This window comes from Onychomys torridus, chromosome 14 (assembly GCF_903995425.1).
Source record: "Onychomys torridus chromosome 14, mOncTor1.1, whole genome shotgun sequence".
Classification (NCBI taxonomy): domain Eukaryota; kingdom Metazoa; phylum Chordata; class Mammalia; order Rodentia; family Cricetidae; genus Onychomys; species Onychomys torridus.
The window spans coordinates 57872524-57890250 of NC_050456.1; the positions used below are offsets into that span (position 1 = coordinate 57872524).

Genomic DNA, 17727 nt, shown 5'->3' on the forward strand with positions numbered 1-17727 from the left:
CAGTAGAAGGGTGCATTCTCTGATAGGTATGAGGCATATTATATCATTTATTTGGAAATCAGCTTGAAGCCTCAACTTCCACTTGCCTGATAAACATCCCAATTTTTCAAGTGAAAGAGCCAGAATTGCTGAGAGAGAAGCTCAATCGACTGTCTTTGGATTCTCTTCTCCCATGAGGACTTCATAGGGTCAAGTTCATGGTCTTGACTGTTTTGTCATTCACTAGTGAGGGCTCAGATGAGATTATTGAGCTGAATGAGAATACTTGGGTGGCTGGTTCTCTCTTCTGGTGAAGGAAGAACCTAGCCCAATCCTCTTCATTTTGCCATCACAGAGTGTGACAGAAACAGAGCCAAAGGACACATCACCAAGTACTGTTCAATTCTTACCTCACATTGCTTTGCTAATGGGCCAGTGATGGAGGACATCCAGCAGCCAACTCAGGGCCCAAAGTAGAAAACAGGCTCAACTGTTAGTGGGAAGAATGACATGGTCCCTTTGCAAAAGTCCCAATGTACAGACATTGCGATGAGCAGTTAGCTACTTTTCAATTGGATATACTGGAAGAGAGGAAGGGCCCTGATGGTAGGAATCAGTTTTTTTCTCCTGAAATTTATCCTCTTAACCTTACTTTTTGGTCTCTAAATGAAGTTGGAAATGAGCAACTTTTGCTAAGGAATTGCTCTCTGTCTCTGTCTCTGTCTCTCTTTTTCTCTCTCTGTCTTTCTCTCTGTCTTTCTCTCTGTCTCTCTGTCTCTCTCTCTCACTCCTCCCCCTCCCTCTCTCCCTTCGTCCCTCTCTCCCTCCCTCCTCATGGATTATGGGGAAGAGATACAGAAGCACTTTACTGTGTGAGCCATCTCCCCAACTCTGGTTTTTTTAGGCACTGGTATTGTGAAGTTAATCTTTGCTTCTCATACTGTATCATAAATCTACATTTTTTTTCGCTTTTCTTTCTTCATCATTTTCTCAGTGTATTTGATCATTTTGTCTAAAAGTGTGCTTTTTTTTATTCATTAAATGGCCATTTCAATATTTTAGCTCTGTATTATTTCTTGATCAATTAAAATACTTCATTTGCATTTTGTAGTACTTATAATAAGTCAGTATCATTTGCAAAACTCGATGTTATTACTGCATAGGGCATAGTTTCTCTTCTTGTCTTTTTTTCATCTTCCTTTCTTCTCTTTTTAAACATACAGTTATATTTTTCAAAACAGTCTTCACACTCTCTCTAGATGTTTCTCTGAGCTTAAACATTGTTGTCTATAATTATTCTTTGTTTGCAGCCATATCTGAGACCAGGCTGCAATCTCACAAACAAATCAATTTGAATTAATTTGCCAAGTAGAGTTAACAAGGCATTGTGTGAATTCAAGATGCACTAAGCTACTGCATCCCCTGAGGTGACTTCTTCACTGGGGCATTTTGAATCTTGGTCCACACTACAATGGTGTATACATCTGACCTTTGAATTTTACAAGTGGCACATAGCTGTTAACTGGCATATTCTTTGAAGTCTTAGAACTGCCATAATACTAAATAAATAGTGTGGACACAGTTCTTTAATCACTACCTCTGTTTGGAGAGGTATTATTCAAAATCTGAACTCTGATGTTCTCCCAGGCTAGTCTGGGCTCCAAATTCCAAAAACACTGAACTGTAAGAAACAACAAATTATGGAAATTATATTTCACAAATATTCTTTGAAGACTCTTCAAGCTTTCAAATGTCTTCTCTCAAAGAATAAGCAATACATTTTTGTAAACTTTTTTGCCAGAAATTACTTTGTGGTTAATTACAAGGTTTGACAGATGTCTTAAAAGAGTTGGTTCAATGGTAACATGAACACTCTACTTCCAACATACACAAATTTGTGTGTTGTTGGTAGAATCCTTCAGACTATAGGAAAAAGAACAACAAGAAAAATAAAAATCTTAGCTCACAGTCCCATCAAAGATGAGAAAAATGGCAAAGTAAGTTTTTCAAAGATATCAAATTTCTGGGTCCCAAGTAAGCTCCCAAGGGACATAAGGAATCTGTACTCTATGCTCTGATTATGTTCATTTAAAAATAGTGAGTAGGGGGAAATTAGAATAGAAAATAGCACTGGAAAAATTCCCTAAATTGGGGGTTGGGGATTTAGCTCAGTGGTAGAGCGCTTGCCTAGCAAGCACAAGGCCCTGGATTCGATCCTCAGCTCCAAAAAAAAAACAAAAAAAAAAAAAAAAACAAACAAACAAACAAAAAAAACAAAAGAACAAAAATGTCCTAAATCTTATATTGTATAAAAAGATGGATCTCTTAAACTTGGAAATCATATCCACCAATTGCCATGTTTCATTTGACAAGAAAGTTGGTAATATTTAACCATATTTAATAAAAGCACCCAATGCTGTCTGGTGACTAACACAGGTTCATTTAAACATATCTTAACAAATCAGTGTAAATGCCATCTGGCTGACTATAGCAAATGGATAGACAATGGGACTGCTCTAAACTCTTAATCATAGTGATGGAATTTCTCCCTGAACTGGACAACGTAAGAAAACCCATGAGGAAATGTCATTGAGCTTGACCAGTTTTTTACCAACTTCCAAAGTGTTGCTATGTAGGAAACACTCCACTTTATTTGGGAGAAAGCATAAATAATATCAGTAGCGTTTACTAGCTCATCATTTCTATAGGTCAGGTTTTGGTAACAGCTTAGGCTGGTGCCTCTCATGCATCTGATCAATGTAGTCATACTTTTGCACTGGCGCTCTAGTACTCTGGAGACTTACTTATGTGTGGGAGATGGACTCTTGTTACTTATCACTCACACTCAAAAGGATAGGAAGGTTGTTGATTTTATCTCCTGGCTGTTTCTTTCTTATTACCTCAATTCTTTACATTGTCTACCTCTTTATAAACCTTCTTAAGTGCCTTTGTGATTATAACTCTTTGTAAGGAGGAATCCCAGGAAGGAAGGGAGACCCTCAGAACCCTTTATTTTTACTGACAAGAGATATTATCTTTGTAGTGTCAGAATTCCTTTTTTAGAACATAATTTTTTATTGATTCTTTGGAAATCTCATATCTTGCACTCCAATCCCGCTCACCTCTCAGTCCCCCCATATCCACCCCTCACCCACCAAGCCATCCTCCCAATTAATAAAAACCAAAACAAACAAAAAACCCACCTCACTCCCCTGTCTTTCCCACCTCTATAACACCTCTTCATTCATCCTAGTGGCATTGGTAGCTGTGGTGTGTCATGTAATATATATATTTTTTCCAATCAGCCCCACTCACAAATGTTCATTGCAACGAGTCATTGGTTTAAGGTCCCGGCCTCTAGTACACCATCATCACTGGGCCCTCATTGAAGCTCCTCTCTGATACCCTGCTGTTGCCCCAAGTCATGAAGATCCTGTGGCTATCATTTCACAGGACTGTTCCCTTCTCATGCTACAGCAGGTCATAAATGGATGTCCTACTCTTTAGAATCATGTCTTTAGGACTAAGGAGATGGCTCAGTGATTAAGAGCACTATCTGCTCTCCTACAGGACTCAGGTTCAATTCCCAGCACCACATGGCAGCTGACAACTGTCTGTAACTTCAGCTCCAAGGAATTCGACACCCTCACACAGATAAACATGCAGGCAAAACACCAGTGGCCTTAAAAACTTCCCTAAAGAAAAACATTGTGACTTTAGTCCAGCTTACTTTTAAATTTTGAAAATCAAGCTCTGCTCTTAGAGAAACAGATTGCAATGAATTTGTAGACATGATAAAGCCACACTTCAATCTTCCCACTTTGCAAAGAATTTTCAATGGCTAAAATAAATATATAAAAGATAGGCTTATTAAATTTTGCTGATGACACAAAGCTAAGAGAGATACCTCCTACAAAACCCAAAAGAAATCCAGAGTTAAACATTTTCTTATCAGGTTTGAAGGCTGTTATGAAACAAAAAGAGAATAAATTTACTAGGATGTAATTAAAGTCCTGCTTTGAAGTTCAAAACTTGCATTGCATGAATGCAAAATTGACTAATATTTATGGGATTCAATTCAACTGGGAACTGTCTTTGGTTTGAGCTGGTAATAAAGCAAATGTTGAATAGTGGTTGCTTAGACAAATAATGCACATCTGTATCCTAACCAGGTCATATGTGGGTAATGCAGGGAATGCAAACAGTGACATTTAGATCCTGTAAGGCATATGCAGCTGGTCCTGTACTTACAGTAGTTCAGCTTACAGTTTTTGCTTAATTTTATCCTGGTGTCAAAGCAATACATATTCAATAGTAAACACGCTTTCAATTTTGATCTTATTGTAGACTAGAAATGTGTAGTAATATACTCTGTCTTGATGGCAAAGGCATCCAGTGGTAGTTCCAAGTTAGATATATAATAATGTAGGGGAATAATATATACTCTAGAGTATATAGCTTATATACATTAAGGATATTTTAAACTTTCAACTACTTTTTGATGTATAATGTGCTTATTGTAATATAATGCCATCGTAAATAGATAAGTATCTATATTCACTCTTAGGCATGGTCTGCGTTATAGTTTGGATCTTGAATGTCCCCAAAGTCTTTATACTACATGTTTGGTCATCAGGATACTTGCATTAGAGGCACGGGAACTATTAAGAGGTTCTATAGCTAGAGAAATCCTGAGGAAAAAAATAATGCTGGAGAAATAAGCATATTTGATCTGCAATTATACTATAGAACCATAGCTTATAAAAATAGCACATGCATATGAATAAAATAGAGTAGAAGACTCACATACAAGCCCATGCAATTATAGCCACTTGATTTTTGACCAAAAAATCCCCAAAAGCACACACTGGAAAAAAAAAAAAAAGCATCTTCATCAAATGGTGTTGGGAAAATTAGATATCCACAAGTGGAAAATTGAATATAATTCTCATCTCTAACCATGCGCTAAAATTAACTCTAAGTGAATCAAAGACCTCCATAGAGAACCAGGGATTATGGAAGTTCTAGAAGAAAAGGCAGTAAACACATTAAATCATGTAAGCACAATTTGTGAATAGAACTTTATGCACTCAGAAATTAAAACACCAATTCTTGACAAATGGGACTTTGATAAACTTATGAATGATCCTTAGATCACTGAAGACACAGCTTGAAGGGGAATATAATGGGCATCTCTAGATTACCCCTTTTCATTTCCTGGATAGTAAAGGGAGCAATTTTACTCACCACGTACTCTTGACATCTCTCCAGAACTCCAAAGTAAATGTCATCATCTAACCTTGGGTTGCAACTTCTAAAATGGTGAACCAAAATATGCATTCTCCATTTTGAATTAATAACCTCTGGCATTTTATTATGGTGACAGAAAGCTGAGAAATATCATCTAAAAGATCTCTACTTATAAGCTCCAGTGATTTCATTATATCTAAACAGAAGTATATAACATGAATTTTTATAATATTACAGATACGGACAGTTGCATAACATTATTATTTTAAATTTGTTTTTGTTTTTTTATATTTGTGTTTTAATTTTACACATCAGCCATGGGTTCCCTTGTCCTCCCCCCTCCCGCCCCCCCCCATCTTCTCCCCTCCATTCCCATCTCCTCCATGAGTGCACATATGCATATGAGTACACGTACAGATGGAGGCTAGAAGAAGGTATCAGGTCCCCTGGAGCTTGAGTTATAGGCCATTCAATATAAGCAGCCTGCAATATGTGCTGGGTGCCACACTCAGGTCTTTTGAAAGTGCCATCTTAAACCATCTCTCTCTACCTGCAGTATGACACTCTTTTCCTGAGGATCAAAACTATAGTATACGGTACCCAGTAAAGTTGTTCTCCCAATACTCCCTTCTGTCCTCTGAGTGACGCGGGAACAATACACAAGCATGTTTGCATGAATAGAATTTGTAAGTCAAGCATTCTAGTATTCTGGCTTCAAAAGCATCTGTTGTCATACCCTCTGTACAGCAATGAGAAGAGGAGGATAGATAGAAAGAAAAGAAACCAACAAGACAACAGAGAGGGAGGGCACTCATGTGGAAGGCAGATAAACAGGAGTGCGTGCATCATGAGGATGAGTAAGGCTGAAGAGAAAACTGTAGCTCTTGACCCAAGGAGGGCATGAGTGGTTAGAGGAAAAGGAGCTGAGGTTGGAATCTTGAAGGGTCATGTGCCAAATGGCTGAAGAGTGCATAATAAAGCTTTATTTTTGATAAGGAAATGTAGAAATGTTCTGCACTAACATTTATTCATGGAAGTAATTTTCATTGAATTTACCTCTTTTCAGTTTAACACTTTAGAATCTGTTACTTGTTCAAAGCAACAAAAATGAAGTCCTATATCTAGGATTTGTCTAGTGCCCACCTTGATAATTGCTTCCCATAACATCCCTCAGTTAATTCTCAAAACAAATATTGTAGTTATTACAACAATAGCATTTACATGTAAAGAAAATGAAATTTAAAGATGTGGTAATATGGTAATATTTATATAAGCTTTCTAGAAAGAGAGATAAAAATCCAGAGAGCCTCGCAGCATAACCTCAGTGTGCATTTCGGAATTATTGCAGGAGAGACAAGTGAGGAAAGCAAATATTATAGCCAGATTATGTTTCATTAATTTATAGTATGTCAGTTTTGTGATCAGCTCTTAAATAGAAAGTTAATGCCACGGAGCTGAACAATACTCAATAAAATCTCTATTCAAATTCATTCAGAACAATCTCTTTTTTATTATGGGAGTGAATGAAGATGTTGCATTCATCTGGATGTCATTTTATTAATCCAACATGGATTCAAAATACTCCCGAAGAATTCAGAAAGTAGGAAGGGAGTTTAGAAGAAATGAGCTTCAGGCTGACAGTTAATGATGGAGAAAAGACAGGAAGTGATGATACATGTCCTAGTTATTACATCAGATTTCTTCAGCATTATATTATTCCAATAAAAATGGCCCCTTGATTTATTTTTAGAATCTGGAAGAATCATTTGGTGTTAACATATGTGCATGAAAAATGTGTATTCAGACAGCAACAGATGACAAAAAATAAGGACAGGGCCATTTGGGTAGCTAGATATAGAATATCACCTTTGCCTGAATACCTCAGCTTCTTTTGTAAAGGGAGAAAGTAGCATGCCATATGCAGAAGAAGTGTGCTCTGTCAGTCATGTTGGGGTCTACCTAGGTGATCCACATGGCTATCTACCTTGTTCTTTGGGAAAGGAAGTTCTACCATGGCCGAAGGAACTAATAGAGTGGATGTACAAAAACTCCCTTAGTTAATAATGCCTATGTGTTCTGGGTCTTTAAATTCACTTCCTCCATCAGATCAGGTTTCTGTTTTAAAAGATTAATTTATTTGCCTTGGCTAAAGGATCAAGGCCAACAACATACAAATGGTTCCTTTCCTGCAGCCTAAAGGTGTGTCGTTGAGGATTAATGAGATGGTGTTTATAATTGCATTCCAAACCCTTTGGTTGAAAGGCACTTTATAAATATAAGATATTAGCTTTTTGTTGAGGTCCATCCATCCTTTACAAGTGACTGAGTACTTTAGATGCCTTTTGGGCAGTACACTTACCCATCTGACTCTTAAGAAAGCTGTTTTGGGAAAACTCCAGGAATGCGGCCAAAGCCACTCTCGGAGAGTTCCCTGGTCCCTTTTCTTCAGTGTTATATATTTGCTTTGAAACTCACAAAGTGATCCTTGGGGACACGAGCATGGCAGGAGCCTGTGAACTGCCCTATGACTTGAGCTACCAGCATTGATTTCCTTTTGCCACCTGCTGTAGTCCATCTTCCCAGTCTCCTACTGTTCATTATAGGCTCGCACTCTCGTTTCTTTAGTGTCGACAGAGCAATAAAGAAAACTTTTCCTTCCTCATTCCAGAGCTCAAAACAAAATGCAAAAGTACCTCTGGCATTAATTTCATGCAGGTGAATGTTGTTCCTGTTATTCCTATTAGCATGGCTACGTGCTTGACAACACTTCAGATAATATTAATAGTTGACTTGCAGAAAAGCATTTTCTGCCAGTCTGGTGCAAATTGCCAGAACCTTTCAGATACTCGTCCTCAACTCAGTAGCACTATATCATCATTACCTGTGGCTGGACCAAGAAATCACATTTGTCACTGCCTGAATTGCTCCTTTGCTTTCAGTGTTATGGAAACTCACTTTGCTTTGGAAATGGAGTTAGCTGAATAGAGTTTAGAAAACACAGAAATATAAACAGCAACAGCTGGAGATACAGAGGGACATTTAGAAAGTTTTTGCTTGTTTTACGGACAATTGTTCTTTGTGAGACCATATGGGATATAGTCATCTTTTGAATGACAACTGATAAGGTTTGAACAACATGGAAACAACCCCTGGAACCAGTGTGCTTCCTGTGGATCACAGGAGAGTTATGTTAGTATGATTCTCACAGATAAATTCAGTGTTTTCCATATATCAGTGATTGTGTATATTTTACCTTCCTATTACTCAGCATTGAGTACTATGGTGAACCGAGAAATGAAGAGTCCAATGCTAAGTGACTTCCCCAAAGTCATAAAGCTAATAAATGGTAAATTTACAACTCCAAAACACATACGTCACCAAATTCCATAGCTTAAACTTTGACACCGTACTGATTAGAGCTTTTAAAAATTAACATAATTCCTAACAAAGTAGCCCATGATGGACCACAGTGGTAGACACAGTGCTTTCTGTCCCATGTAAGAATTTTCTTCTTGTATTCATTCAGTTCTCCAGTTTAAGGACAGATTTATCTTTATTTTTGTTTTCTTTTATGTAAATTTTATTGGGGTGATTAGCAAATTTCAAGTCCTTGTCTGAAAGAGATACTGATGTAAGCTGTGGACCCATTGAAAGGCCAATTTGCTTTCCTTGTCTTATCTTACCCTATTTCCATTGCTTTCATCCTTAAAGGGTTCAGCCCAAAGTGAGAATTGGGAGGTAGTTCTACATGATGGTCAGTGCTGTGTGTGTATGAACCAGTTGGGCTTTAGTGATTCAACTCAGAGCCTTCTGCTCTCCACAATGTTATAATTTCACAGTGCATATTGTACTCGTCTCCAGAAGTAGAAATACTTGATATTAGTGTTAGTAGACTGTAGGAAACCAATTGTATGAAAATCTCAATACCTCGTCAAGAGTAACAGAATAAACATGTACACATTGTATTTCAAGTAGGCTAAAGCATGGCTATTTGTTTTTCTAAACTTCCATTCTATGTACATGTCAGATTCATATCATTAACTTAAGTACTTATTTCAAGACCTCCTTATACAATTTATGGGTTTCTCCATGTGGTAAATAACTGATGTTTCTGTCAACTCAGTAATGTATATGCTTTATTTGAAGGACATTCTGACTTACTGTTCATAAGGCCATTCTATCCTGAATACAGCATTATTTTTGTTGAGTACTCAATTACACTCTTTAAGTGTCCATACTAGTTGTTATATGAAATGTACAACTTAATGTCATTGTGTATTTAATAAGAATGCATATGAATTTAAAGAGGTTTGTTCAGCTTTCAGAATAGTCCTCTGTACGAATTCTTATATAAAGATCTGCCCTTCTGTCAATCTATGGGACTCAGGGCAAATGAACTCATTCACTTACACATGTTTCTTAAACAGTATTTACTAGTGTTTTAGATAAATGAAAATAAAAGCCAACAAGGACATGAAAAGAGACTAAGAACAATTTTAATGTGGTGGCTTAAACCAATGTGGTTTTCCAAATGGCCTTCCATCTCTCATGACTTTTAACAGCATGCTAGATCACTGTCCTTGGTGCCAGATGGTATCAGTCTGGTGTGCAAGACTTAAACCATGCTTCTAAATGTCTTTAAAGCTGAGGTGGAGAAGAATGGACTCACTCTTTATATTTTCAGAAAGGTCAGAGGTTGATTCCAGCTGTGCTTTTCTCCATTGGGTACCCCAAATCTTCCTCTCTTTTCAGTATTTACTATGTTGCTAAATGATTTCCTACACTGCTGTATAGTTAAACGAAGATGAATTGTGGGTGCTGGGTTTTTGGGGAGAGCTAAGAACCCTGTACGTTTGGAGGAAGCAAATCAATTTAGCCTGTAAATTAATTAACTTGGTATCTAGATAACACTGACAATTTGAGCTTTTAGTTGTTATTTCTGCATTTGCCCTTTACGCTATTAAGAGTCCCCATCTTATATTTCATCTGACTTTACTAATACATTCCAGGAAATAGAGTGAAAATCATCACTGCATTTAGTCATGTAGTCAATAATGATACTAGAAAAAACTCTAAGCAGCAAAATTTATCAAAGGCAAATACAGCACAATTCAATTATTCCTCAGTGTGGCATCTCATTGTGCTATAGAAGTCCACATCTTACCTGTCACCTGCTGGGTAGAAGTAACAGGCATGTGGTTTCTTTCCAGAAAAGTACTCCTTTTCTATGAAAACATTTGAGAAGTTACCCAATTTATTTTGGATTAATAGAATACAAAACACTTTTCCTCCAAGGACAGCAACCACCACGATCAGTAATTGGAGCTATGTGAACCAATTAAGCCAATGTTCTTCACTATGGCCATATTGAGACAGCAAGAAATGATGCTGTATCTTGAATTTTCCTCTTTGCTTCTTGTCTCCTACCCTTCATGCTGCTGCACTTTGAGAAAAGCTTTAAACTATCCATGAGAACCCCAAACTGTTTATCATTCAGTTCCCTTTATCTGCATAAATCCCCCAATAAGTTTTTGTTTGTTTGGTAGTCCTAGGCAACATCCCAAGTCTTTGAGTTGCTAGTCAAGAAAGCCTCCAATGAATTGCAAATGCCCATTGATATGTTGGTGTGCTGTAATTTATGTAGGGGATAAAGATCTGCCATATGGGCTGGAAGCATATCCATCATTGCTTCTCATGAGCCATTGTTTGTTTGTTTAAAACTCCAGAGCAGTAAAGATGACTCGAATTTTTAGAATAGTGTTTTCATCAGAGAAGCCTAGGAAGAACAACCATTCCCCAAGAATGCTACCCAATTTCTATGAGATTCTCCTATCTTCCCTCTCTAAGCCTATTAAGTGTATTCTAAGTGTCACATGTGGCATCTTCTTAGCCAACGATAACTGCTGTATTGCAATGGCTTCATGATTGAAATGTTGTAGCTCACTTCTATTTACTTGGTCTGATGCTATTCACTCTGACTTCTAGACTTCTCTATAATTTGCCCCTGAGCCACCTGTTTTTAGGATTTTCATTTCCTTTTAAAAATATTAGTAATTTGGAATTGAGTTCCCTAAGTTTTAATACCAGGCTCTGAACCAAACATGATGAATTACAGTGTACTGGTTTTTACTAAATCAATCTGAGGTTGGCCAATGAGCTAAAACAGTTCCCAAAGCATGCCTTCATTATTTTGTTATTGGAAGCATATTCATTAGGGGTGTAACTCCACACCACCATTTTCAAAGTCTCTCCTAATTAGAGAAACCACCCACGAGTGGTAACAGCAGTTACAAAGGGAAGAGGGGCCATCTCCAGCACTTAAACACAGTGTTTGAGCCTGAAACTAATTTGATATTTCATGCTTGGAAGAAATATTCCTAACAGGCTTTTTCAATAGATTCTTGTTCAAGAAGGTCCTTTCAAAGAGAGAAGAGAAAGAAGAGAGAGAGAGAGAGAGAGAGAGAGAGAGAGAGAGAGAGAGAGAGAGAGAATGAACAGCTGAGCCAGCATGTTCTAGCACTAATAAAATGTAAATGCTCAAGAGCCTGTAAATGTTATATAGCAGTATAACTTCCTTTGCCTGTAGTTATGTTCTTTGTGGGTCCCATCTGCTTAAAATGTGCAACAAAAAAAGATAGAGGTCTACAGTGCCACCTGTGCTGTTCTGCCAGGTTCACATAGGTACAGTAATATCAGGGTTTTCTTTAGAGTAAGAAATCTCTCTTCAATCCAAGCTCTGGAGGACTGAATCAGGGGCATTACCATGAGTTAAGACAAATCTGAACTACAGGGTCTTATCTCAGAAAACCAAACCAACTAAACAAACAAACAAAGTAATGTAATCTAACTCTAGAACTATTTCTTGACCAGTCTCCCTTGGCTAGCAGGGATTCAATCATTTTCTCTGGTGCCTTTTTCTAGAATTCAGAGTAAGTAAGTACAGATGCTTGAGAGAAGCAGTAAAGGCACCGTGCTCCTGAATGGTACCCATCTGAAAAACAGTAGCATCCACATGACTGAGAATCTGTATGCTCCTTTGTGTTATGAAATTGATATGGCATTGGTTAGAGAATTATTCAACTCAATGAGATCGTTGAGCTTCACTGAGACCAACTCAGTGGTAGATGAGGAAGGAGGAGACAGGGTGAAAAAGGAAAGGGATTTCTGTAAATAGCCCAACAAATACAGATCTGTATCCAAAACCACATGACCAAAACATGATGGAGCACTGCATAGTTGAAATCAATCTGACCTAATACCTGTCATCCAAGGGCAGAGCGACTTCAACTCCACCTCTACTAAAGATAAATTGATATCTATCTCTAAAAAAAAAAAAATCTTCATAAAACAAACTGAACACCTAGGATGTTTTTAATGACCTATTGACTTTTCAGATTGTTCTTTAAGCTGTTTTTTAAACTTTAAAGGCAACACTGATAATGAACGCCTCCAAATGGTAAAACAGAAAATCCCCTTCAAATATAACCGGCCTGTAGAGGAGTGGCTGCAGGAAAAAGGTAACGGTTGTTAAAACTTTCATTCTAAAATCATTTGATTCTAAACCCTCATTTTTAAAGCCTGCAAATAAATGTTCCTTAAATGATAATCGCCTGCTGCATAAATGACTGTTTTAATTTTCATTATAATTTGTGTCAGCTTCCACCTGCCATATGTTGATAAATCATGCAATAATACATCGCCATTAAAACACAGTTAAAGGGACTAACATCTAGCCTGCTGTCAGCATGACAGCCACAAACAACAAATTCCAGGAAACTCATTTTTAAAAAGGAAGGAAGGAAGGAAAGAAGGAAGGACGGACTGTATATGGCAATTTAACCACTACATGACATTATTTGTTAAACTTTCTAAAGAATTTTCAAAAGTTAAGTTACATCTTGAGGTTGGTTTGGCTTTACTGTCTATAGCATGACTAACCAAAAAAACAAACCAAAACAAACCAAAAAAATCTTAGATCAACTCTTGTAACTTAAATTGCTTAAAACAAATGTTATAAAGGAAGCAGTATGAGTTAACATTTGTTTTTAAACAAAGAGAAGGCTGAGAAAGAACAGATTTTGCCTCTAAATTCAAACCATCAGAGGCAAAAGTTTCTAGGAGAGCTTAATTACTTTCCAGTTGGTGCAGGAAACTTAAACAAAACAAACTTATTTTACACTTGGTGGTGTGATACCCTCGTGCATTCGTACAATATTTTATGCAACAGAGTGTAAGTTGTTAAGGCAATGAATTGGTAAGGGAGAAGTCCTGTGAAAATCAAAACAGCAAGTTCTGATTTGCTGACAGAAACAACCACTCCTTGAATAAAAGAGGGCAGCAGTTATAAATCTTGGCAAAATTTTCTATGTAGTTTCTTTTGCTTACTAGAGACACAGTTGCCTTTCAATGAAGAAAATTTTCTTATCTCCAAGAAAACTAAAAGTTCTGTTCTTTCTTGAGGCAGTATAAGCTAACTCTTATCTCAAGATCTAACTCTTGTCTCAAGATCTAAAAGAGCCTTTCATTTTTCAGAGATTTGATTGAATTATATATTTAGAGCAATTGGGGATAATACCTAATATACAAATAAAAAGACAGTGGACAATTGTGTGTGATTTTTAGCTGGGTAAAAACATTCAGACATCTAGACATAGAAAATCCTTACCAAATCTTAACTGCATGCCTTGTTTTCAACATATGTGGTCTAATTAAAAATAAATTAAGAATAACTCTAAAAAGTAAATAATTTTGAGTAGTAATCAACAGCTCATAAAGTCCCTTTAACATTAAAGACAATAATTGCCTCACTTTTAAAACAGAGAACTAGATGCATGTTGGAGTCTCATGTGCCTGAGAGAACTTTTGTGTTTCTTTCAATTTTATGTTAATAATATTTTATTTTTTTTCCATTGCCTTTTGAAGTCTAAGTTTAATAGCATGCCAGGCATTTTCATTTGTACAAACCATTATAAAGCGGTTAGTAGGCTTTAAGTTTTCCTCTGGTAGTTTCATTATCAGTTGGCTTTCATGTAAATAGAAGCCCTCGTACATACACTGAGTGCCGGGATGGGTGGAAAAGGGTGGTTGAGGTGGTATGAGTGGGGGTGTCTTGGCTTCTTTATTAGATACACATATGTGTATGTATGTATATGTTATTGGACAATTTATTTGCAAACTGTAAGATTATCTTCTCTACTGTTTTCCCTGAAATTACTCATTATGTAATTGGGGTGAGTAGCATCGATTCTCTTTACCTCTTCCTCTGTCTAGCTAACTTCACTTTCAAATCAAATGGAAAATTTGCACTGAAAGACCTTGTTTGTGAAGATGAGTATAAAGGGTAAATAAATAAATAGGATTATTAGACAGGTGCATTCAGAAGTACATGGGACGTTTCTCTGGAGTTACTGCTGTCATTGGGGAGAAGAGCTGGGTCACAGCATTCCCAAGTCTGTTTGCTGGCTGTGTACTATTGACTGACTTTCTGACCTTAGACAATCCACTTAACCTCTTTGTGGCTCAGACTTCCCATATGAGGAGAGGAGAAATAATACTGCCTATTCCCTCAGAGTATTCTGAGATTTAATTAGTCTTTGCACAACACTGACTAGAGACGTGCAAAGATTTAATCCAAGCCTATGTGAACTTGATGTTAAAATGAAGCAATAAATAATGACTTCCAGAAGAATGTGCATCTAAAATGAAACTAACAGTTACATGCTGGGAATCCTGTATTGGTGTTATCAAATTTCTTATTGTTGATAGAACAATTCTCAGACTCCAAAAATATATGCATATATATATATATTTATAATGCATGTTTATTCAAATGCACATCTATAATGATATTTTTATTCTAAAAAGTTTACACATTAACAATCACAACAATGAAAATCATATCTGGCATAGATTTTGAAGCATCTTGGGCAAATGAAAAAAAAACAACAACACAGAAACATTTTCCTGTCAGTCCTGTACAACCTTTATAAGGAGAAGGTACTAAAATTGTTTCTCTATTGTTCATGACCTCCTGTGCAGCTAAAGAGAGATGAGGCAGTGACAGGAAGACATGGGAGGAGACAGTGCTCTCTTCTCCTAGTGACTTCTAGTTTTGTCTTTAACCACCTAGGCAAAGTGCAAAGGACTTTGGTTGTGAAACAAAAGGAAAAAGACCTAGCCATAAGACCACCAAGCAAACATGCTAACAGAAACCCAAACACACTTCCCACGGCATTAAAAGAAATTGAAACTTGGATAGCCCCCTTCTCTGTCTCACCTACCAGTGTGTTGGATCTAAGTGAGTGGTCGGTTCCCCATGGCAAAGCAGTGATAGTCAAGAATAAAGCAACTCTTCAGTCTAATGGCCTCAAACATACCGTGCCTTTCCCTAGTCTCCCATCATTCTTGGATAAGCAGTGAGCACTTTATGGAGTGAACTACAGCAAATAGAGTGAAAGCAATCCATCATTTCTAGCCAGTCATTTACAGTTTGAATTCTGATTTTCTCTGACTGTCTTTCCATTTTTAAGTATTGACAGAATGAATCTTTCCAGGAAAGGAAGATGAGGACTGTCATTATATGAGGTTATTATTATGAAGCATTCCAAGGATATTAAAGTAAAATCTTCTACATATAATCAAGGTTACTCAACCAATAACTAATCACCAATGCTGGGCTGCATAGAAAAGACAGAGGGAGGAAGAGGGGGAGAGAGAGAAAAAAAAAGAGAGAGATAATATTATAAATGGGAAACTGTGTTGCATATGAAAATGATACCTTGCATGTGGGCCATCAGTTTAAAATACTGAAGTTATATGTGAAGCTAGAAATCTCCCATGGTATAGCTTCTTTGAAATCAGTATGTTAAGCTGCTCCAAATGCTGATATGAAGTTAAGCAAAATTTTCCAGCATCTATTATTTCATTTCTATTGTAGTAAGTACATGGCTCCCAAAGAAAGAAATGGGAATTCCAACCCCTTACCCTGCTTCATTGTGCATTGAACATGTTGCATCCCCTGTGAAGAGAACAGAGGCAAACATTATACAACTGTCAAATGGCACCAACTCACAGGACACTGAAGGGTTTCTTGGGAAAGCACAGAATGAATTGATTGCATCCCTCTGACCTAGGGTAGTCTATTTTCATTAAAGCATGAGGTCCTTTTGTATGGTTCCAAGACTCTTATGAAGAGTGGATCATGCCTTCCCTAATAAAGCCCCCCAGCCTAAAAGCAGAGTATTATTATTTATAAATTATTCAAATAAGAACCCTTAAGAATTGAGTAGGTAGTAAAATTGACACTTATCTGAATAGTCCCCTTTGACCATGTGCAGTTTCCTTTTTCTTCTCTTCTATACCTTCCAGTAGTATACACCAAGAAGGTATATCCACATTCAATTCCAGAAATACATGCTATCTGTGCATTGTGTAGACTTAAGTTTATATTAGTGATCGACACTGAGAACCCAAACCCTGCAACATACCTTTTTTAAAATATATTTAGAGTTTGGAGGGGGAAAGCATATGTGCTTTACAAAGCAGGAATGAGTAGCAGAAAATTGTTTCCAGTTACTTACAATAACTTGAATAACTAAAATAATCAAGATGATTAGATGAAGAATTAGTGAATCTGTTGATCACTGATAAAAGAAAACTCTAGAACAGATGTATCTAATTCTATTAATAGGTGTCTTTTCCCCCTCTACTCAATATGGAAAAGCAGATGGAATTAATCTAAAGAGATAACATTAAGGGAGGCCGTAGCATATTGCTGTCATGATAAATTACAATGAGATTTTAAAAGCTGTTATCCCCCATGGGAAAGACCTAGTTTGGCTTTAAAAATAAGTAGAAATATTGGAGAACAAGGCTAACTTGTTGAAATGCTCCATTCTAAACTGCTCTACCATGATATTTTTTCTGAAAGTTTTTGGGCCACAGAAGTAAAAATAGTACCCACAAGAAAACCTGAAATAAGATTAAGTATTGATATTTTACAGTCTGTTACCATGTCTCTCCATTATTCAAGGAGTTTTATGTGTTATTTGGGCAGTTCCCATCTTCCTTCTAAAATTCATTTTTATTGGTTAATTTTATTATTTGACAATTTCATGCATGCACATAATATATTCTGATTAATCCCCCCCCATATCTTCTTAAAACTATTTTAGGATTACCTCATCCTCACCTCCATTCCCATTGTAGAAGCTTTATCAATGTCTAATTACTCCTGCATCTTAGAGAATAATCCATTGACTGATAATACCTCCCTCCAAATTACACATCTATCATGATGCTGTTAAATAGCAAATGCTGATAGAATATTACTCACTGTGAAGATTTATGGAAAACTATGCTCCTGGTGATGAGAATGTCCATTTTTATAAACATGCACTGAATCCGATCCTCTAAATTGCAGTTTAATTTCAGTAAATCTCATTTAATTACTGAACATAATTTTTAAACTCAATGTTCTAAATCACCACATTGAGTTTT

At 36.8% G+C, this 17727-nt stretch overlaps 1 protein-coding gene across 38 annotated transcripts in view; it reads left to right on the forward strand.

Moving 5' to 3' along the window:
* Nucleotides 1-17727, forward strand: part of Nrxn3 (neurexin 3) — a 1610845-nt gene that overhangs the window by 1445762 nt on the left and 147356 nt on the right. For 28 of the 38 annotated variants that reach the window (XM_036206284.1, XM_036206279.1, XM_036206286.1 and 25 more), the window contains one exon: nt 12657-12746. The exons of the other annotated variants lie outside the window; for them this stretch is intronic. In XM_036206284.1, coding sequence (XP_036062177.1) covers nt 12657-12746 — 90 coding nt within the window. The remainder of the gene's footprint in view (nt 1-12656; nt 12747-17727) is intronic. 38 annotated transcript variants of the gene reach the window in all.